The sequence below is a fragment of the Siniperca chuatsi genome, linkage group LG17, assembly GCF_020085105.1.
Source record: "Siniperca chuatsi isolate FFG_IHB_CAS linkage group LG17, ASM2008510v1, whole genome shotgun sequence".
Classification (NCBI taxonomy): Eukaryota; Metazoa; Chordata; class Actinopteri; order Centrarchiformes; family Sinipercidae; genus Siniperca; species Siniperca chuatsi.
In genome coordinates this window covers 6113846-6135746 of record NC_058058.1, presented here as the reverse complement: position 1 = coordinate 6135746, position 21901 = coordinate 6113846, and the positions used below count along the sequence as shown (strand labels likewise).

Sequence of the window (21901 nt, the reverse complement as noted above, 5' to 3'; positions counted from 1 at the left end):
TTCAACGATTTATTGAAAAAATGGCTGTAGATACATTTTCTGCATCTTTAAATAGTCTTTTGAGTAAAATACAATTAAATCTAATACTCTTAATTGCTTGGGACCTCTGTAATCTCCCCAACGACCCAAATGGGACTCTGGACCAAACTTTGAAAGCTACTGCTGTATGTGCGTGTTTGGATACAGTAATGGCACAGATTTACTATGACAGAGGAGCTGTATTGGGTGTTGCTCAGTCTTTTTCGGCCCGGGAAGTCAAGTCTGGTTGTCTTTAGTGTCGGGTGGCTGCCTCTATTGTCATCACAAGATGGCTCCAGCCCTCCACTGTGTCGTGTGTGTGTGTGTGTGACTAATGTGGCCAGACAGGCGAAGTTGTGCATATATTTGCTATAAATGTGTGTGTTAGTGTAGATCTGTGTGTCTGCTTTTGTGTGAATTTGGGTGTGTGATTAAATGAAGGTTGTGTGCAAGTGTGTTAGTGTACTCTACAATGTGTGTGTGTGTTGTCGACTCAGCCTTTTCCAGCCAGCCCCTTACTCGTCTAACCCTCTAATCCCCGTAATCCTCCTCTCCCCCTCCTCCTTTTTTTCTCCTCCCTCCACCCTCATTTCTCCTGTTCCCTTCCTACCTCCTACTCCTCTTTATCACTGCACATCCCTCTGTATTTCATCTCCTAATATCTAGTCGCTTCTATATATACATAACATAGTAAGCTTCACTTTCATTTGTTGTCACGCAGATTGAATGTATTTTTGACTATTGACTTGACTGCAGATAAACTGTTTAAAGTAAAGCCTTCTTTTCTTGCTCACGTTTTCATGCCTTTCTTCTTTCTTCCATTCATTCATTTATGAATAAATCAATTAATGATGACCCTTTTCTCGCTTCCTCTTCCAGGCCGTGGAGAGAGAGCAGGTGGACAGCATTCAGCCGAAGCTGCAGCACGTCAATGCAGTGGGTCAGGGTCTGATCCAGAGCGCCGCCAAACACACCGACACCCAGGCACTGGAGCACGACCTGGAGACCACCAACCTCCGATGGAACTCATTCAACAAGCGGGTGCGACTTATGTATAAAACTCATAAGAGAAGAGTTAAAAAGGACAGAAGCATTGTTTCACTTTCAAGCTTTCATTCTTACTTTAAAGCCATAATCAGGAGCAGGCAGAGGTGTGTGTGTGTGTGTGTGTGTGTGTGGTGTGTGTCTGTGTTCATGTTGATGTATGACCCCATGACATGTGCTTTTTTTAACTTATATAGACTTATAAATACAGTATATTGTATCGACTTTCCTTCTCAACTCACAACCGTCTCTCTCAGGTGGCAGAGCGGATCGCCCAGCTGCAGGAGGCCCTGTTGCATTGTGGGAAATTCCAGGATGCTCTGGAGCCTCTGCTCAGCTGGCTGAGCGACACAGAGGAGCTGGTGGTCAGTCAGAAGCCTCCATCTGCCGAGTACCGTGTGGTCAAGGCCCAGATCCAAGAACAAAAGGTACGAGAAGGATGAAGGGGCACAAAATAACAAGTGATAAGAAACATCAAAACAGAACTGAGAGATGTAACGCTTAAAGCAGCAGAAGTGTCTTTCTTTAGGTCATCAAAGGTACATTTTGATGAGAAGTGTTTTTCATTCTGGTGTCTGTGTCTGCTGAGATTTTCCATTTTTTGGTGGGATTTGAAGCGGTGAAAGCACAGTTGTCTGAGCTCTTAGCTACTACCACCCAAATCCTCTTCTTCTTTCTTTGAAGTATCCTGCCAGCTTCTGTCTGTAAGTCAAAGTGGATTTGAATTTACAATTTTTCTTGATTATTCATTTATTTTTTAAATATTATTTTGAAAAACAATTCTTCTATTTATCAGACAGGTTGAATTTAGTCGTTATTGATATTCAGATGTCCTCAGTGTCCTTCAACCACAAACAATAGATATTTGAATAACAAGCACACACACAAACACACACACAGTCAATGATCCGTCTGCCTGGCATCCAAGCAGCCCTGGTTGACCGTCTGCCAGTCAGACTGGCATAAAAACAGTTGCACACACATGCATGGTGGACTTATTGTTTTCAGAGAGACACACACACACTGTTTATCCAACATACACTTCCTGTGTTTGTGCACATAAGAGTACCGCAGTCTCGGCCAGCGATCAATCACACGTGTTTACATCCGTGACAAAGAGTGGTGTCACCGTTTGGCTAAGAAAAAGAGAGTAAACTGTAGAGAAGTGCAGTCCAGGGACTGAACCGAGCTGTTAGTTCATAGCAGAAAGACAGAGAGGCTGCTATCTAAGCAGGATGGAAGTACATTCATGTATGTTGTTTGTTGATCTTAAAACAGTTGGATCCCTGGTAAAGTGAACGAAAAGTTTGTTCTGTATACCTTTTTAAAAAGTAGCACCTACCTACCCTTATTAAATGTTTAAAGATATCAGCCAACTTCCTTTGATGACACTTTGATAACTGTTTTAAAAAACGAATAATTGACGAGCTTTGAATGGGACTTTCCTCCTAACAAAAGAGAAGGTTGGTTGTTTCTAAAATTTAAGTGTAGATTTTGGTAACAATGGAAAACATGTCATCTTCTGTTGTAGGAAAAGGATCAAATCTCCCACACAATTTACTTATTTCATGCCTCAAACACATGTGCAACAATCTCGGAACCCATCGGCTATTGTCTGACGACGATTTAGCCTCTCTGGGCAACAGCCAATGTTTTGGGGCTTTCAGTGTATTCAGCGGATATCTGGATAACAGATATCATGGCCAAGACTTCCACTTCCGTGCGCCGGTCATTGTTTAGAGTCCAATTAGCAATCTCAGAACCCATCGGCTATCGTCTGATGACGATTTGAATGCAGATAAATTTTTAAAAAGCTAATAAAAAAAATAATCTCTAGGGTTCCGAAATTGATAAAAAGATATCTGCATTCATATGCAGATATCTGTTTATAGAGATTACATGTGCAGTAACAAATTTGTTCTGGATGGTTTGAAGTTTAGTAGAGTTGTTTTGCGGAAGCACATTTTCTGATTTGTATTAGTCAAAAGTGTAAACACTTCTTCCTTTTGAAAACATGGAGGGATTAGCTTTTAAGTTTGGATTGATTAAAGAACATGTTGACAGAAAAAAAAAATTATATCAAATTTAATTAGGCAGTGTACACTCAGTCGCCAGTTAATTAGGTGCATCTAGCTAAACAAATGCCATCTAATACATCAGTTCTGCAATAAATCCTACTTTCATGAAGGTTAGAATGTTCAGGGTTTTTTTTTTTACAGATTGATTTAACTTAATGGTAATTTTTGAGGCTGCAGTTTGTGGTGCTGTTAAATTTTATTGTGTTTTATTTGTCCACCCCATGGTAGACTCAATTTTAGAACCACCTCTCACCTTACAGAAGTACTGTAGAGCAGTGGTAGGCAAATAGCGGCCCGTGGGCCAAATCTGGCCCTCTAGCAAAAATATTTGCCCCCCTGAAAAGCTGAAGTTTTCACTTTCTTAGCTTACATCAAAACATTTGCATGAATTTTCACATATATTCTGTAGATAACAATGTAAATACAAGGCTCGTGTAAATCCCAAATATGACCCTGTAACATCTAATACTGCAGCCCCATGAGGAGATCAATCAGTCAATCATATCAATACATTGTATTCTTAAATGAATCAAAATAAATGATGAAGACAAACATTGAAGACATATAGGCCTGTGTTTCCACAGCACCTGTATCTGAAAAAACTGGCCCATGGTCAAACCTCATTGCTGACCCCTGCTGTAATGAGTTCCCTCTTTAGAAATGATTTGTATTAATAACTGTGTGCATTTCTCTTCATCCAGCTGCTCCAGAGGTTGTTAGATGACCGCCGGCCAACAGTGGAGATGATCCGCGCTGAGGGAGAGAGGATCGCAGCCACAGCGGACACTCAGGACCGAGAGAAAATTCAGACCCAGCTCCAGAGTCTGGCAGAGAGATGGACTGACCTGCTGGACAAGGCCAGTGCCAGGTAACTCTCCACTACAGTACAGGGGGGCTTCAGGGTGGGAAGGATGTGGGTATAAACTTTTGTGTGTCAACCAACCATCCGCCCTGCTGATGGTCTCTGACTGGATCCCTGTGAATCTCTGAGAAAAGAAAAGGGAATTTCCTGTACAGTAGCAATCAATACTAAGGTATCATATTGCTCTCTTTTCTCATGCTGGCACTTGTAGATGCTCCCGACTTTCTTGGTTAGACTACTGTATCTCTCGATGATTGTTGACTCTTGACAAAATGATCAATTCTGTCCATTTTATCCTTTGAAAAGGTAATATCACAGAAAGAAAAAAGTTACAGATTTGTCTTGCTGTAAATATGTTGTTTAGGAAAGTAATTGGCGGTCTTCCTCAACAGCATATTATCTTGTGGTTTATTTCCTGTTTTCTCGATTCATCTCTGTGTGGCTCTGTTGAGCACCACTGTACTTAAAGAATAGTATCATTACTATTGGTTTCAGTGGTCTACAAGTAATTTCAGCAGCTCTTCTGTTCACTAGGGAAAGTAATGACTTTTGGGGGATGGGTACACACATGCAGGACACGCTCACAAAGCGCAGTGAAGAGGTTTGATATCTCGGATGCGTCTGCACTACTGTTAAGTAGTGTCATAATATATATTGTTTACAACACATTCATGCCTGACAACTTGCTGCAAGGCATGATATAAAAATTTCTGTCTTGTCTCTGGAATTTATTACACTGTCTAGTATGTGCACAAACAATCTGAACAGAAATACTGTAAGTCTACACACACACACACACACACACTTTATAAGCACACTGTGAGATGCATATGTGTTTTCTCACCACTTTGCAATACCTCTCTCTCTGTCTCAAACTTGTAAACACACTTCAGTAATAAATGATATTTGTTTATGAAAGTCTTTAAAATTTCATGAACATTTAATAAACTCTCTAGAAAAAAAGACGACAGCAGTATGACACAAAATCAGGTCCAAGTTGAGCAATAAAGCATACCAAAACAAAATCAGTGAAAGCAATAAAACACCAATAAAAGCTCTCCTCCTCATCTCTTGGTATCTTTGTCACTCCCCCTTCCCATCTCTCAGGCAGAGACAGTTGGAGGAGCTGCAGGTTTTGGCTCTTCAATTCCACGAAGCCCTGGAGCCGCTGGGAGAATGGCTGAGTGCCACAGAGAGACGCCTAAGCTCCGCCGAGCCCATGGGAACCCAGACGGCCAAGATCACCCAGCAGATCATCAAGCACAAGGTACTGTTTGGCCCCATTGTTACAGAGACCCTCCCCTCATGAAAAGGTCACAAAGGTCAATTATTATGTGTGTCAGTGATCGGGAGACTGAATCCCTGCCTCCGGATAACCTAAATAACAAAAAAGGTTAAAATGCACACAGAATTCTTCTCCATATTCCTCACCCTATGAAAAGGTAGGTCGAGGTGTAGGAGGCACGTTTGATTTGTAGGAAGGTGCTCTTAATTGTTGACATGCTTGGTAAAGTTAAGGCTAAACATGGAACATTGTTCGTTCAATGGATTTACAGTTGTTGCAGACAAGAAAATAAAAGTAATAAAGTTTTATTCCAGTTTTGGAGTCCCTGTTTGAACTGACAAGTAACGCTGAGAATAATTCATAATAGCAAACACACATACAGTCAGCAGTCTTGATAAAATGCCCCTACGCTAATCTCAGTGTAACTCAAAGTAAAGATGCTGGAAGAGAAAGCACGAGGCATAATATCCAATCAATTACAACCCACACATACCCTTTTTCAAGTCCATTTCTTGATTTATTCATGCAAAGTTGAGTTTGTGTAGTTATTAATTTCAGTTGTGTCAACTTTTTTAAGTTCTTTTTAAGTTATTCTACTCATTCATTCATTCATTGGTGTTTATGATTTCCTGTTAATCTATGATTTGTCACTTGCATGCTCATATTTTGAGTTTGTTTTTCTGTTGTTTTGCTGTTCTTTTCTCACTTCCCTTCACCTTCCCCTCACACACACACACACACACACACACACACACACACACACACACCTCCCAGGCGCTCCAAGACGACGTGTCCACCCGTGAAGCAGAGGTTGATCACCTTGAGTCCCTCAGCCAATCGCTGACTCCGCTCAGCTGCACGGCCGATCGTAATTGGTTAAGCGAGCGAGTGGGGACCGTGAGGTCAGGTCACTCTGAACTTGCTGATTGGTGCACGAGGCGGGCGGGTCTGCTGGAGCAGGCGCTGGCTAACGCTCAGCTGTTTGGGGAGGAGGAGGTAGAGGTGCTGAACTGGCTGGCAGAGGTGGCTCAGAGGCTGACTCAGGTCTCCGTCCAGAGCTACCAGCCTCAGCTGCTGGCCGAGCACCACAAACACACTCTGGTACGACTTCATGAACACACAGAATGCCAACTTAGTTATTCATTCCAAAGCATGAGAACAGTAGTTAGTAAACTTATTAGGGAAAGGGCTACAGTACACATGTATCATTGTAATAATATAACATTTGAATCAAGGAAATACTCTTTTATATATAGATACATCACTAAAACATTCATGTATGATATTATATACAGTACAGTATCTATACGTGATACAGAGGTAAACCAGGAACACTGGTTGTGTGACTTGATAACATAATGGACAATGAAAGAATTCACATAATAATTTCCCTCAGTACCACTGTTATATTAGCTTTTGCATCTCTAGTATAAAGAACAGATATGAAGCACAAACAACTGGTGTAGTTTTATTACTCACACTGTTTTGAACAGTTAAATAAATTATTTTGTTCTTGGAGCCAAAGGAAAAATGTATTTTATCTACTAGAGATTAACTTTCATTCTCTTTCTCTCCTCAGTCTCTAAATGAAGAGATTTTGAGCCGGAAGAAGACAGTGGACCAGGCCATCAAGAATGGACAAGCATTACTCAAACAGACCACAGGTAATCTCAGATTCCTAATCTTCTTCATCTTTTTCTAACCTGCAGTGCCTGTGCTATCCATGGTCATTTTTCAACTTGAGCTGGAAGGTATTTGACTGGTGTCATCTTTTATGTGTGATTGTGATGATTAGCAACAGAAATCAATAAAGCAGTCGCTATTCTGTATATTATGAAGCTTATGTTGTGAAGCTTAGTGAGAGAAGAACACTAACAAGAAACTAAAACACTGTTTTCCCGTAGTTGTTGTAGATTCACATCCAAACCACACATTTTTACATCAGTGGTGAACCAAACTGTAACATCTGGTTTGTGTCTCTCTTCTCAAGATGTTAGTCATGCTGACTGCTAGCACTATTAGTGAGTTGATTGTTGGTCTACCCCATGAATACACTTTGTGTATGTACTCTCATATTTAGATGGTTAGACAGATGTTGTGGCTATGAGAGGTATGCAGAACTGTCAGCCCGAGGTTACTGTGAGATTTTACAGAACATGTTTGTAATGGTGAATTTTATGAGATAATATAAGAATTAAAACACAATTTGATATGTAAGTTTGCACTTACAGTACAAGAGATTTGTAATGCGTAAATATATGATATATAAATAGAAAACTAGAAATTTAAGAAGTAGGTCTTTTTCTATACACTCAGCACACGGTTCACTGTTGGATCCTGACTGATCACACTGATAAGATTTATGAAAGTATCAGTCCATGACCTGACCTGTGTGTCCTCCTGCAGGTGAGGAAGTTCTCCTGATCCAGGAGAAGCTGGACGGCATCAAGTCTCGCTATGCTGAGATGACGGCCGGCAGCAGTAAGGCCCTCCGCACCTTGGAGCAGGCCCTGCAGCTGGCCACGCGATTCGCCAGCGCCCACGACGATCTCAACCAATGGCTGGACGGCATGGAGGTGGAGCTCAACAATGTGGAGGCCGACGCCACACCTGCCTACCAGGAAAGACAGAAGGTGGGTGGAGTATGAGATAGATGGTTGCTTTGGTGATTGGACGCAACCCTTGAACTAACAAAATCAGACATACAGATCAATACCTATTTAATTAATATCCTTTTATTTTTGCAATGATTTTGAAGAAATTTGATTCTTTTTTTGTAGGACACAGAAACATAAGGATCACTGAAACTGATCCAGCAGCAGTTCAATTACAGTATTTAGATGTGATGGTGAATGTGTTTCACTATTTCACATAACACTCATTCCTGCGATATTATTAACTTCGTCTGTGGGTCACTTGGTTTAAAATGAATGTTTGGAACAACAGCATAAGAAACGACATCTATCCATTGCATCTGTTCTCTTGAACACAACACATTTCATGGTTTTGTGTTATAAAGGAGTTGGTTTCAGCTGGGGTTTTTTAACTGCAGTTCTTCTTTTGCACGAACAGCCATTTGAAACAAGTGACACATGCTTTACTAAATGATTGATTGGGAACTTGAGTGACAGTGTGTAACCACAGTGTTTAGTTGATAAAACCTTACAGACTTATTCATCCACATTTTACACATTTTCAAAGCTTATTTTAAAGATGTTTCACATAATAAAAAAATGGTACATATTGTTTGAAAAGAACAACTAATTTGATGACAGCTCCTGTCTGTTATGACATTTTCAGCTGTTCCAATATCAACCCACCCACAGTTGAGTTACCATAGTAACATTCATTTCTTGGAATAAGAGTTTGTAAAAGCTATTGAAATAATTGTTGTCATTTAATCTGTTGCTGCCATCCAGTTTTTTCACTCTACAATGATTGATGATGATTTTCAGCTTTTACCATTTAATATGCTTTCAGTTTACCAAACATGTGGTAAGAAACTGTGATACACTGGATGCCATTTACACAAGTTCATTTAAGCTTTACGTTTGTATATGCGGTTGTGTTTTAAGGTTTATATTTAACCAAAAATTTCCACTTGATTGCAGATTTTGCTTTGTAAAACTAATCCTTCACTTTCTCTTTTGCAGGAGCTGAAGAAAGTGTCGGCAGAGAAGCGTCTGGTGTTGGATACGGTGAACGAGGTGGGCAGCGCCCTGCTGGATCTGGTGCCGTGGCGAGCCCGCGAGGGCCTGGACCGCCTGGTCGCTGATGCCAACCAGCGATACCGGCATGCTGATGAAACTATCACTCAGAGGGTGCAGCTGGTACAAGCCGCCATCCAGAGGTCACAACAGGTACTGCAAGCTGTTTAACCCAAATGTTGAGTTGGTTATCTTTTTAAATTTCCATTAGATTTGTCTATTTTACTGTGAGCACTTAAACCTGCTAAACACTAACTCTTCCCTTCAGTATGAGGAGGCAGTGGATGCAGAGCTGGCCTGGGTCGGGGAGACAGAGCGTAAGTTAACATCTCTGGGGCCCCTGAGCCTGGAGCCTGACGTTACGGTGGCCCAGCTGCAAGTGCAGAGGGCCTTCAACATCGACATCATCCGACACAAAGACACTGTGGATCAGCTCCTCAGCACCAGAGACGACATCCTGGAAACCTGCAGCGACGCCCAGAAGGACACACTGATAGTGAGTCACTGATGGATGAGGGGAGATGGAGAATTTAGAGGAAGAGACTGAACATGATAAATTTAAGTTTGTGTACAGTGGTAAACGGTAAAGGATGGACTGAGTGAGGAGAATGGATAGTGAGGGACACACTGCTTAACTGACATAATAGTCATCTGTGGAAGTGCAGTAACAGGAGCCTAACATTAATATCTTCATGTCTTCATCTTTTTTCTTCTTCAGGTAAAGACAGATTCTCTCAGTGCTCGTTATGATGCAGTGAGCCAGAGCCATAGTGAACGGTTCTCAGCCCTGGAGCAGGCCCAGGTTTTGGTCGCTCGGTTCTGGGAGACCTACGAGGAACTGGAGCCATGGTTGGGCGAGACTGAAACCCTCATCACCCAGCTGCCACCTCCAGCCATCGACACAGACGCTCTCAGACTGCAACAGGATCAGATGAGGGTAAGAGAGGATATAAAATCCTTTCTGTTTCAGCTTTCCTCTCATTATTGTCACCAACTAAAATGTTTAGATTTTTTCCATGTTCTTAATTTCTCTTTCCTTTCACTCCCTCTGCAGCTCCTCAGGGAGTCTATCGCAGAGCACAAGCCCCACATCGACAAGCTGCTGAAGATTGGACCCCAACTGGCTGAGCTCAGCCTCCAGGAGGGGGCGACGGTGACTCAACGCTACACCGAGGCTGAGAGGCGCTACCTGGCCATCAAAGAGGGGGTCAAAGGTCGTGCAACAACCCTAGACGAAGCAGTGTCCCAGTCTGCACAGGTACGTGACAGAGGACAAATTGTTTACTGCTCAATTTGGGAAACTTGTGTTTCAACTGCAGACCTGGGTCTAATAAGATTTATTGTTTAGGCTATTTGGGTACCAGAAAGTCAATTCAATAAACTTAAATTACATTTTGTGTATTAATTGACCTAATTTGTTAAATTACACACCCATTTACCTCTAAGTGCAGAGTGAAGCATTTGTAAATTGTAAGTTGTAAATGCTGTTTGGCCCAGTTCTGTTTATAGCTTGTTAGAGTGTCTGCAGCCCCCCAACAAAACAGACTGATGTGATTACTAAGCAGCATGAGGTCTATGTGTGTGTTAGTGTCGGCTATTTGCCCCTAACTAAATAGTAATATGGGTTTATCGTGCAAAGTCATGAGTTCAGTAAAAGCTAAATTTTAGTTTGATTTGCTGTTTTTCTTTACTTTGTGTTTTGTATATTTTACTTTGTAAAAAGTTAATATCTTATTAGGCTAATACATACATCTAACAGTGTTTAGTCTTTCTTCACAGTAGACTATTGCTGAGGCAAAATGTATAACAAAATTTATAATTTAGGCTTTTCTCTTATCACATCATGTCTTCTTTTAGTGCTAGTTTTCTTTACAGATATTTTACTTTCTCTTTTCATCTCATGAGACATCATTGAATCACCTGTGTGGCAGAGTGCTGCTGCCGTCAATATTGCCTGTCAGTTTGTACTGTATGCATGTCTCTGATTTAACTCATTGTATTGTTTCTCCACCCTCCGCCCCCTTCAAACCAATTCATGTATCGCTCCCTCTCTTCCTCCACCTGCACTTCCACACTGTCCTCATCCGTCACTCCATCCTAAACTACCCACCTCCTTGTCTCTCCTCCCTCATCCTTTAACTTAACCTTAATCTCCCTCATCATATCATCCGTGCAACCCGTTCCCTTCTCCATCCCATCCTTCGTTCATTGTGGATGTGCTGTGTGTGTTGCCCCCCACCATCATTTTCTCCATCGCCACTGCTCACTGCAATCACCCAGCTGGTAGAGGTAAGACCACTGACTGACAACATCAAATTGGCACTCAGGCTGTGCTTACACCACATGATTTGGTTGACTAATCATATATGAATCAATACTGAGGCACTAATATTGTAATAATCTCACCAGATTAGTAGTACTCACCAGGTAAAGGTTGTCTGGATTATTAATGATTAGAAAAGCTAATTAATCTCATTAATAGATATGATATGCTAAAACCACAGAGATTTCCAATTAAATCTCCTCTTAAGATTTGTATGATCTACATAATGCTCCAAACCATGTGTCTGCCAACCCTGAGTGACAATAAAACTGAATTAAATCTGTTGGGAAATGTCCCTTTTGTGTAGGTTTGTAAACTTAAGCCTAGTCTAAAACTGAGACATGCTTTCCAGTAATGATTGTTTTAGTCTCAGACTAGGCTTGACTTAGGTCCTTGAAACCAGTCATAGCTGTCCTTTTGTATCACAAAACTCTTTCCCTTGTGGCTAGATGAGATGTGTTGTGTTATGTAGTGATCAAGCAATTTAATTTCCCTCAGGTGCATAAAAAAAGCCCATCAACTCACTAGAAATTGTACCATCTTTTCTTGCTTGTCCATAATGTCTCTTGAGTCCATTAGAGTGGACTGAACTTTGTGGATAAGCAGCTCCCTCTTGTGTGGTAGATCAAGTCCAGCTTTGTCAGAGTTACACAACCTGGATGACATGCTGAAGGTGCAATATTGAGATATTTAATACTGAAAGAACTGTAAGGCTGTTCTACATCCCCTGCTGAAATCTGATATGACATTTACAATATAAAAGCCTAAAAGTTAATGCAGATGGCTGACCACCCACATAATATCTCAGTATTTTCTCACTTTCAAAATGTCACCCAGCTATCAAAAACCCAGACCCAGACCCCTCAACACACTCTGTCCTCCTCCTCCTCATAATACTTTCTTCCAACTCTCCTTCCGTTCCCAGTTTCACGACAAGATGGACCCCCTGTTGGAGACCCTGGAGGGGGCGGTCCAGCGGCTGCGGCAGCCTCCCTCAGTGGCAGCGGAGGTGGAGAAGATCAGGGAGCAGCTGGCAGAGCACCGAGCCCAGGGGCTGGAGCTGGACAAACTGCTGCCGAGCTTCTCCGCCCTCTGTGCCCGCGGAGAGGAGCTCATCGGACGAGCTGCTCACGACGATCCTGCTGCTCAGGGTGAGTGGCTGAGATGTGTCTGACAGTGAATGACAGCCAAATAACATTAAAAATGAAAAACAGGCAGACAGGCCTCACAGTTCACATGTGTAACAGGGTGAGGGGCTTTACACAAACATGAATAATTTTGCTGTGATTATAATTTAAGTATCTTTTATAATAATTAATTTATAGTTTTCTCTTGTTGCACTTACTCCATTCATTGATGAACTGCTGTGCATGTAGCCAGCAGTTAAAGAGGGGGTACTCATTTATGCTTGTATCCATCTTGCTGTACATTAATTGGGCTTAATAAATGTGTTTTGGCAAGCAAAATGGCTACCAACTAAACAGCTAAATAACTAAACAGTGCTACCAACTCTTGTTGTAGGCATTCAGTGTGTGGCTATAAATGGAACAAGAACTGATTTTTTATTTTTTTTGTCTGAAAAAGGGCATCAGAAATTGGAGTGGGTCAGAACAGAGAGGCAAACATAACAGGCTTCTGTAATCTGGGTGAAAAATATTAAAATCTTATTTTGGGCTCCAGTCCAACTAGTTCACTGACTGAACAACTGGCCAAAATAAGTCACTGTTTTACTGGCACAAAGCCAGTGGGCAGACCCTGTCAAATCTCAAAATGGAACAGATTCAGCAGTGAAGTTCTGCATATTTCTTCCAACGCCACCACATGGTGAGACAAAACACACAAATGCGTCTTTGTTATATTGGCCTCTGAAGGACTTTGTGCTTTGATACCCTCCAGCCCTCCACGCTTCATGAAAATGAAAGGGCCTCACTGTGCAGCGATAGTGGGAGTGGACTTAATTTACCATGACTGGTCACTGGATGGCAAAATTCAAACAAAGAAAACATTATTATTACTCTTCTTGAAATTATCTGAAATATTAGATTAGACTACATTGCTAAATAAAGACCAAGAAGTATTTCCCAGTACACCCTGTGAGATCCCACCAACTTTTCTCTACCAACCTGTTTAAAATCTGACTCCTCCCCTCTCTCCTCCAGCCGTTCGTTCCCGCCTCCTCCGCCTGCGCTCCCTGTGGGATGAGATCCGGCAGCGAGCTGAGGAGAGGGAGGGGAAGCTGAACGACGTCTTGGACCTGGCCGGCAAGTTCTGGGCCGATGTGGCGGCGCTACTGAGCACGCTCCGAGACTCCCAAGATATTGTGAAAGAGCTGGAGGACCCCGGTGTGGACCCCTCACTCATCAAACAACAGATTGAGGCTGCTGAGGTATGGAGGGCGTGAGGGAGAGAGTAAATGGTGATTAACAGTTGGCAGAAGAGAGAAAGAGAAGAGCTAATAGATGGAATTCAGGCAGAAATGCACTGTTTGCAAACAACTTATAACAATATATGATGTCTCTCTGTCCTTCCACTAGGCCATTAAGGCAGAGACGGATGGTCTGAGGGAGGAGCTGGAGTTTGTCAGGACCCTTGGAGCTGACCTCATCTTTGCCTGTGGAGAAACTGAGAAACCTGAAGTTAAGAAGACCATTGATGAGGTGAGAAATCAATACCATGTTCTTGTGAAAAGGCCTTCATTTGCTTCTGAATGTTGACCAACTTACATATTTCCTCTGTCTTCTTGTCTTTCTCCCAGATGAATGCTGCCTGGGAGGGCCTTAACCGGACGTGGAGAGAGAGGATGGAGAGACTGGAGGAGGCCATGACAGCGTCTGTGCAGTATCAGGACGCACTGCAGGTTTGTACATCAGAGTTAGTCTATGTTTATATGTTTATAGTTGACTGGGCCTTTATTTATCAAGGGTATCAAGTTTTGTCTGTAGATGTCCACACTGTTATAATATCACCTTTACATCCACTATCTCTTTTTTATAGAGTAAGTATAATTGGATAAAGCAATGTGTAACGTTTCAGAAATATCACAAACTGCTATTACTTTAGTGAAACATAGAAGCAAATCATGTGTTCGTTTTAGTGAATATAATGGTGTCGTGTTTGCACCAACTTAAAATCAAAATTTGTTCAAGTATTGCGCATAGTAATACGTAGTAATTGTGATCCTGTAAGCTATTTTTTCTGTATCATTTCCAGTCTATGTTTGACTACCTGGACAACGCAGTGATCAAGCTGTGTGAAATGTCGACTGTGGGAACTGATCTGGGAACTGTCAAACAGCAGATTGAAGAGCTCAAGGTTGGCAAGAGAGTCATTGTCGAACAAATCAGTCATTCATGAACACATTTTACAAGTAAAACATTTTCAAACTCAGTTTTTATATAATCTAGATCTCTTGCATGATCTGTATTATTATTGTTAGTAATTTAAGTAGTTAAATGCCTCAAGGTCAATTATAATTCTCTGTGGTGGGAAGTTTGCATTGCAGGATTTGCTTTAAAATGTTACTAATCCATTAAACTTGATATTAACTGTGCAGATTCCTAAAATTGTTTAAATGCAATTTTTAGATAACCTGGGGTCAGACAGGTATCAGGAACTAACAAAGCACTACTCTTCTCTCATTCCTCCTTTCACCCTGAGCAGCAGTACAAGGTGGAGGTTTACCAGCAGCAGATTGACATGGAGAAGCTGTGCCACCAGGGGGAGCTGCTGCTGAAGAAGGTGTCAGACCAGACAGACAGGGACATGATCCAGGAGCCGCTGACCGAGCTCCGACATCTCTGGGACAACCTGGGGGATAAAATCACCCAAAGACAGGTAATGAAACCACATGTGGTAGCAGTGTGGCTGAAGAGTTAGAATCTACAGTAACACACTGAAACAACTGTTTCAGGGAGACATTATTGTGTAGCTGGCCTCCAGCTCTAACCCCACTGTTTCCTTTGGGAGTTGACGATGTTGGTCTTTGTTGGCATTCTGGTGGATTGCATGTATTTGACATCTGCTTTTCATTACAGTCCAAATATTTGAGTCTCTATTTTTAAGCCCAAACTTCTGTCTTTCTTCCACCACAGCACAAGCTGGAGGCTGCCCTGCTGGCCCTGGGTCAGTTCCAGCATGCCCTGTCTGAGCTGCAGTCTTGGCTGAGCCACACACACACCACTCTGGACACACAGCGACCAGTCAGCTCTGACCCCAAGGCCATCGAAATCGAGCTGGCTAAACACCACGTATGTCTCTGTTCATTACAAACTGAAAAAAAATACTGAGACTACTCATCTGTTTCCCTATCTTGTGACTTACTATTGGTCAGGTTGACATTGTAAATGAACCTGTTTGACGAGAGGCTGTTTCTTTAAAAAAGTTTGACTCTTAAACTGAATTAGCTGTCACATTATTGGCCAATGATACTTTGTTTGTGCTTATGACACCCGGCCATGTCCTGCAGCCCTAATATAATTTCTTTTCTTCTCTTTGGAGAGCCACATAAAATAAATGTTGGCCTCCTATGTTATTTTAACCTCCAAAACCTTCAGCTGTGCTCTTGCATGAACTACTTTTTGCATCATTCAAATCTAATTCTGTGTAATTAATTTCTTTCTCCTTCCTCTCTGTCCCAGGTTTTGCGTAATGATGTGCTATCCCATCATGCCACAGTGGAGAATGTGAACGGTGCTGGCGCTGAGCTGCTGGAGTCCTCACCTGGCGACGAAGCCAGCCACCTGAGAGACCAGCTGGATCAGCTCAACCAGAGCTGGGAGAGTCTGCTGCTCAAGACCCAGGAGCGGCAGAAGCTACTGGAGGCCGCCCTGCAGCAGGTACTGTAAAGAAAACTGCACCGTTCCATTAGATCTTTATACTGTTAACAACTCAGTCGTCAGAAACTGAAAACAAAGTTAACATTAAGTTATGTATTTCATACTGCTTTGACTTTTTTCTGGATGTAAAACTTTTGATTTGAGATTACAAGTTAATTCTTGACCTTGGAAAAAGTAGTTGTCAAAACAATCTTACCAGAAAGTCCATTTAGCAGCAGATGGAGTTTGTCATGGAGTTGCCAATTCCATCTGCTGAGGAAAGTCATGTGATGTAATCGAAAGTGCTAGAACAGCTACTAAATGCACCTTCTGGTGAGATTGTTTTGTCAAAACCTTGAAGTTTCAGTAGTTTGTATGGTTGTACAGTTATTACGGTCTAGACCTGCTCTATAGGAAAAGTGTAATGAGATAACTTATGTTATGAATTGGCGCTATATAAATAAAATTGAATTGATTTGAAATTGCAGTTGGTATATTGTTATTATGAAAATTATACTTTAAAAGTACTGGCCCTAGCTGCAGCCATAGTTGCAGTAGTGGTGGTAGTATTGCTTTATCAATACAGTGGTATCATGATTAAAAGCAGTACAGCAACAGTAGTAGTAAATAAAATAAAATAAATCAGATTAATAGCGGCTATAATGGTAATTCTCCCCATCCCTCACCTGCTTCCGTGTAGGCTGAAGGTTTCCATGGCGAGTTGGAGGAGTTCCTCCAGTGGCTGAGGAGGACGGAGAGCCAGCTGTCTGCCGCCAAGCCAACGGGCGGTCTGCCTGAAACAGCCAGGGAGCAGCTACAGCAACACACGGTAACAGAGAATCACATTACACACATACAATACACATAGATACACCTTAGAGTGTACAATGGTAGAATTTATAGATGTAAACCTTTTACGCCATTTATGTCTCCTCTGCACTTCTGCTTCATTTGGCATTTTGTGAGAACTTATTGTAAACAAACATTCTTTTATAAAACAAAAAAAGCCAGTGTTGTAATGTACAGGTTATAAAACAGGTGTAACTTTGTTTACTTCTGTTATAAGCACTTGTGGAAGGCTTCAATCACAAATCAAAAACAAATATTGTGTAAAGGTAACAACTGTACAAAGCTAATTCAGTGTTATTACAGCCTTTTATTTAAAATACATTACTATACAGCAGGTATTTTTGCAATGTCATAAAGGGATTTTATAAACACAAACATATTTACCAAGAAAGTATTAGCTTACACATGCTTGTCTATTAACACAGAGAGACTCTTGGTATATATGGTGATTATGAAACTTTAATAGCTTCCATTGTTCAAACCAACCAGTGTGGCACAACAACGCTCACATTTAAGCCAGAGTGTCAGTTCACATTTGTGTCTTCTCTGTCTGCAGGAGCTTCAGGCCCAGCTGACTCAGCGAGGAGAACAGTACCACCGCCTGTTGGATCAAGGAGAGTCCATGCTGCTGGCTCGTGGAGGAGAGGAAGCAGGACCCGGTACCACCCAGACCCAGCAGAACCTGGCCATGCTGCAGAACAAATGGGCCAGCCTCAACACTAAGATGGACGACCGCAAGGTAAAACTGTGACACATGGAGAATTTTTATTATTTAGTTTTATTGCTCTGTCCTACTTAATTCTGTCCTGTTCTGTTCTTGACTTACATTATCTTTGTCTATGATTCTTAATATGTCCTAATAGTGATTATTTTCAATTAATCCCTTGTAGTTCTTGTCATCACTGTTGCTGAGATACCTCTACATTTTCTGTATTTATCTTGGTTGTTGGTGAGGTCTGTGGTTAGTTTTCGATGATTTGTTGGTTTGTTGTTAACTTCAAACTCTGAACTTTCCAGGCCAAGTTGGATGAGGCCGTTTCCTTGGCAACAGGTTTCCAGACCTCTCTGCAGGACACCATCAACTGGCTGACTCAGGCTGAACAGACCCTGAACATGGCCCAACCCCCAAGCCTCCTACTGGACACTGTCCTCTTCCAGATAGATGAGCACAAGGTACTGAATATACTCTAGTTACTAGAAACATGGTTAAGATGCCTGTTTTACTCGGATATTTAACAGGTTATTGTGACCATTTCACTATTAACATCAATTTAAAATGGTACACTAGCTATCATTACTTACAATTAATATTGAGATAATTTCTCTATGGCCTTAGCCATTGTTGCATTTTTCACTAACTCGTTCTGCACTCTTGTCTGTGTTTGTCCAGGTATTTGTGAATGAGGTGAATACCCACAGAGAGCAGGTCCTGGCTCTGGAGAAGGCCGGCTCTCAGCTTCGCTTTGCCAGCCTGAAGCAGGATGTTGTTCTCATCAAAAACCTGCTACTCAGCGTCCAGGCCCGCTGGGACAAGCTGGTCCAGAGGTCACTGGACCGCGGCCGACACCTCGATGAGGCCCGCAAACGCGCCAAACAGGTGAACTGATAGAAGGGTGATAGGCTTGTGATAAGATGCTGATGTTGTCCTATAAAGACCAAGTGCACACTGTGAATACACTGACAACATGAAAACTAGTTGAGATTTACATTAAATGTAATGTTTGTTTGGGCAATGTGGCTTTAGACCTTAATGTCTCAGCTACTGGCTGATAGCAGTTGTGTTTTGGAAATAACAAGTTATACTGCTTCTGCAATTAAACTCATTGTAAGTCATTCTTGGTGATAGCCTCAGCTAAAGTTAATACATTTAAGAGACCTTTTTGCACCTGATCATAAATCCAGATTGTAAACATTTAGTTTTTTAGGAAAAAGCTATCGATATTGACTTCTTCCAGCTAGAGAGCATGTATGTATTAGAATATCATACTGAAACTCTGTAACTCTCTTTCTTCAGTTCCACGAGGCCTGGAGGAAGCTGACAGACTGGCTAGAAGAAGCCGAGAAAAGACTGGACTCAGAGCTGGAGATCTCCAACGAGCCAGACAAGATCAAAGTGCAACTGGCCAAACACAAGGTACCATATGCAATTATTATGCACACTTGTTCTGTGCAAGTATATAGAAAATTCCATGAGGTCAGTATTTCTAATTTTCTCTTTTGTTGTGTTCCCATCTCCAAATCTTTCTTTACCTTCCCCATTCCGACTGTGCAGGAGTTTCAGAAAGCGTTGGGGTCAAAGCAGCCAGTTTACGACACTACAGTGAGGTCTGGGAAAGCCATGAGGGACAAGGCTCAGCTGCCTGCAGACACCCAGAAACTGGACCACCTGGTGGGGGAGGTCCGCGACAAGTGGGACACCGTCTGTGGCAAGAGCGTAGAGAGGTGAAGAGGATGAAGGATGGACAATGAAACTGGCTTTTCCAACTGTTCATTACAGATGTGAATTTTCATTTGGAACATGTCATATGATAATTAACAGCTGTTTGTCTTCTCTCCTCCATCCAGACAACACAAACTGGAGGAGGCTCTGCTGTTCTCAGGCCAGTTTGCAGAGGCTCTCCAGGCCCTGGTGGACTGGTTGTACCGGGTAGAGCCCCAGCTGGCCGAAGACCAGCCCGTCCATGGAGATCTGGATCTGGTGTCCAACCTCATGGACTCACATAAGGTGTGTACACTAAACAGAACTATACCTTTTCAAATACCCTTTGAATCACCGAAGAGTCTGACAGTCCTTCATATACTGTCTAATGTCTAAACCTGCAGGCTTTCCAAAAAGAGCTGGGGAAGAGAACCAGCAGTATTCAGGCTCTAAAGCGCTCAGCTCGGGAGCTGATGGATACCGGCCGCGATGACACGGCGTGGGTCAAAGTTCAGCTTCAGGAGCTCAGTAACCGCTGGGATACGGTGTGTGCCTTGTCAGTCACAAAGCAAACCCGCCTCCAGCAGGCCCTCAAACAGGTCAGAGAAGAAACTGCACTGCGGACTTAATGCTAATTTTAACCTTTCTTTCCTTAAACGTCAAAACTTGTCATCAAATAATGCACCGGGCATTATTAAAGACGTCTGCCTGTCTTCTTTCCAACTGCCTTTTCTCCATCAGGCGGAGGAGTTTCGTACGTCGGTACAGGTGATTCTGGAGTGGCTTTCTGAGGCGGAGCAGACGCTTCGTTTCCGCGGCGTCCTTCCCGAAGAGGCAGAGACTCTGCAGGCGCTGCTGCACACACATCGTGACTTCATGGGCACCGTGGAGGAAAAGCGCACGGATGTCAACAAGGCTGCTAGCATGGGAGAGGGTATCCTGACCGTCTGTCACCCTGACTCCATCACCACCATCAAACACTGGATCACCATCATCAGGGCACGCTTCGAGGAGGTGAGGAATCAAAGCTGTCAAAATTGATGTTGTTTTTTTTTTAGAAGATAGACAGATATAGTTATGTAGTAATTAGATGCTTGCTTAAATAATTATTTAACATCCTAGGTTAAATATTGTTTTGAAGCTTTTCACCATTTTAGCTTTAGGGTTTGGGAGGACCTAAATTTATTGACCTTGTGTTAACCTTTATTTAACTAGGGATATATGACAAATAGCATGAGATGAAAACAAGATAGAAGTTTCTTTGTATATTAATCAACACCTTCGCTCTACAGGTGTTGACGTGGGCCAAACAGCACGAGCAGCGGCTGGAGACAGCTCTGACCGAGGTGCTCAACAACGCCAACCTGCTGGAGGAGCTGTTGTCATGGCTACAGTGGGCTGAGACCACCTTGGTCCAGAGAGACACAGAGCCGCTTCCTCAGGACATCCCACAACTCAAAACACTCATCACAGAACACCAGGTGGGTGACTCATCAGATGTTTGTGGGCAAATAAACATAGTTTTGGGTCCATTAATGCATCCATAGATGGAATTAAACCCCCTTAAACCTGGCTGTATTTGTACTGTCCATTAACAGTTGTGTTGTCCAACTTTGCTTACGGACTGCTCGTGTTTGTTGTTCTCAGATGTTTATGGAGGAGATGACGAGGAAACAGCCAGATGTTGACAAAGTGACAAAGACCTACAAAAGAAAACCAGCTGAGCCTCCCAGCAGCCTGGCTGAGAGGAGAGGTGCTCGTAAGTCACCTGTATTTACATTTTGATACACAAATATTATCATCTCCCTCCCTTTGACGATAGCATGAATGCATGTGTTTTACTTGAGCCATTATATTTACAGGAAGTTTATCAGAAGTGACAAAGAGGATTTATTAACTTTCTGTTTCCTCTACAGGCAAACACCAGCAGCAGCAACAGCAGCAGCAGCAGCAGCAGGCAGCCATGCAGGTCTCTGGAGGAAACCCACGACTCAACCAGCTCTGTGCCAGATGGCAGCAAGTTTGGCTGCTGGCTCTTGACCGCCAGCGCAAACTCAACGATGGTCTGGACAGACTGGAGGAGGTATCTTCCTTGTCAACTCAACATGATTAGGCCTACATTTAGATATGTACCAATATAACAAAAGTTCAGTCCCAATATAGACAGTTTCCTAGTCAATGGACGCTCTGACTCTCTGAAGATAACTAGCAACAACTTGACATTACTTAAACATTCAGACTCACATTCTTTCTGTCACTATACATATTCTTTTCAGTTTTACATGACTGTGACATGAACAGTATCACAGCACTGTATGCATGATTCCTTTTTCAGCTCAAAGAGTTTGCCAACTTTGACTTTGATGTGTGGAGGAAAAAGTACATGCGCTGGATGAACCACAAGAAGTCTCGCGTCATGGACTTCTTCAGACGCATCGACAAGGACCAAGATGGAAAGATCACACGGCAGGAGTTTATCGATGGCATCCTGGCATCAAGTAG

General features: G+C 42.4%; 1 protein-coding gene across 28 annotated transcripts in view; it reads left to right on the top strand.

Moving 5' to 3' along the window:
- The window catches only part of macf1a (microtubule actin crosslinking factor 1a), a 240425-nt gene that overhangs the window by 204595 nt on the left and 13929 nt on the right, over positions 1–21901 (top strand). For 18 of the 28 annotated variants that reach the window (XM_044171868.1, XM_044171870.1, XM_044171880.1 and 15 more), the window contains 33 exons: positions 898–1059; positions 1320–1490; positions 3842–4008; positions 5110–5269; positions 6062–6388; positions 6867–6951; positions 7694–7920; positions 8941–9147; positions 9263–9490; positions 9713–9931; positions 10049–10252; positions 11275–11283; positions 12243–12468; positions 13477–13703; positions 13852–13974; positions 14073–14174; positions 14528–14629; positions 14978–15151; positions 15409–15564; positions 15955–16152; positions 16832–16960; positions 17537–17719; positions 17998–18153; positions 18371–18577; positions 18995–19114; positions 19253–19422; positions 19546–19705; positions 19804–19998; positions 20141–20413; positions 20692–20880; positions 21047–21158; positions 21316–21482; positions 21735–21897. In XM_044171868.1, coding sequence (XP_044027803.1) covers positions 898–1059; positions 1320–1490; positions 3842–4008; positions 5110–5269; positions 6062–6388; positions 6867–6951; positions 7694–7920; positions 8941–9147; positions 9263–9490; positions 9713–9931; positions 10049–10252; positions 11275–11283; positions 12243–12468; positions 13477–13703; positions 13852–13974; positions 14073–14174; positions 14528–14629; positions 14978–15151; positions 15409–15564; positions 15955–16152; positions 16832–16960; positions 17537–17719; positions 17998–18153; positions 18371–18577; positions 18995–19114; positions 19253–19422; positions 19546–19705; positions 19804–19998; positions 20141–20413; positions 20692–20880; positions 21047–21158; positions 21316–21482; positions 21735–21897 — 5698 coding nt within the window. The remainder of the gene's footprint in view (positions 1–897; positions 1060–1319; positions 1491–3841; positions 4009–5109; positions 5270–6061; positions 6389–6866; positions 6952–7693; positions 7921–8940; positions 9148–9262; positions 9491–9712; positions 9932–10048; positions 10253–11274; positions 11284–12242; positions 12469–13476; positions 13704–13851; positions 13975–14072; positions 14175–14527; positions 14630–14977; positions 15152–15408; positions 15565–15954; positions 16153–16831; positions 16961–17536; positions 17720–17997; positions 18154–18370; positions 18578–18994; positions 19115–19252; positions 19423–19545; positions 19706–19803; positions 19999–20140; positions 20414–20691; positions 20881–21046; positions 21159–21315; positions 21483–21734; positions 21898–21901) is intronic. The other 10 variants (XM_044171877.1, XM_044171881.1, XM_044171884.1 and 7 more) reach the window with 3 other exon arrangements.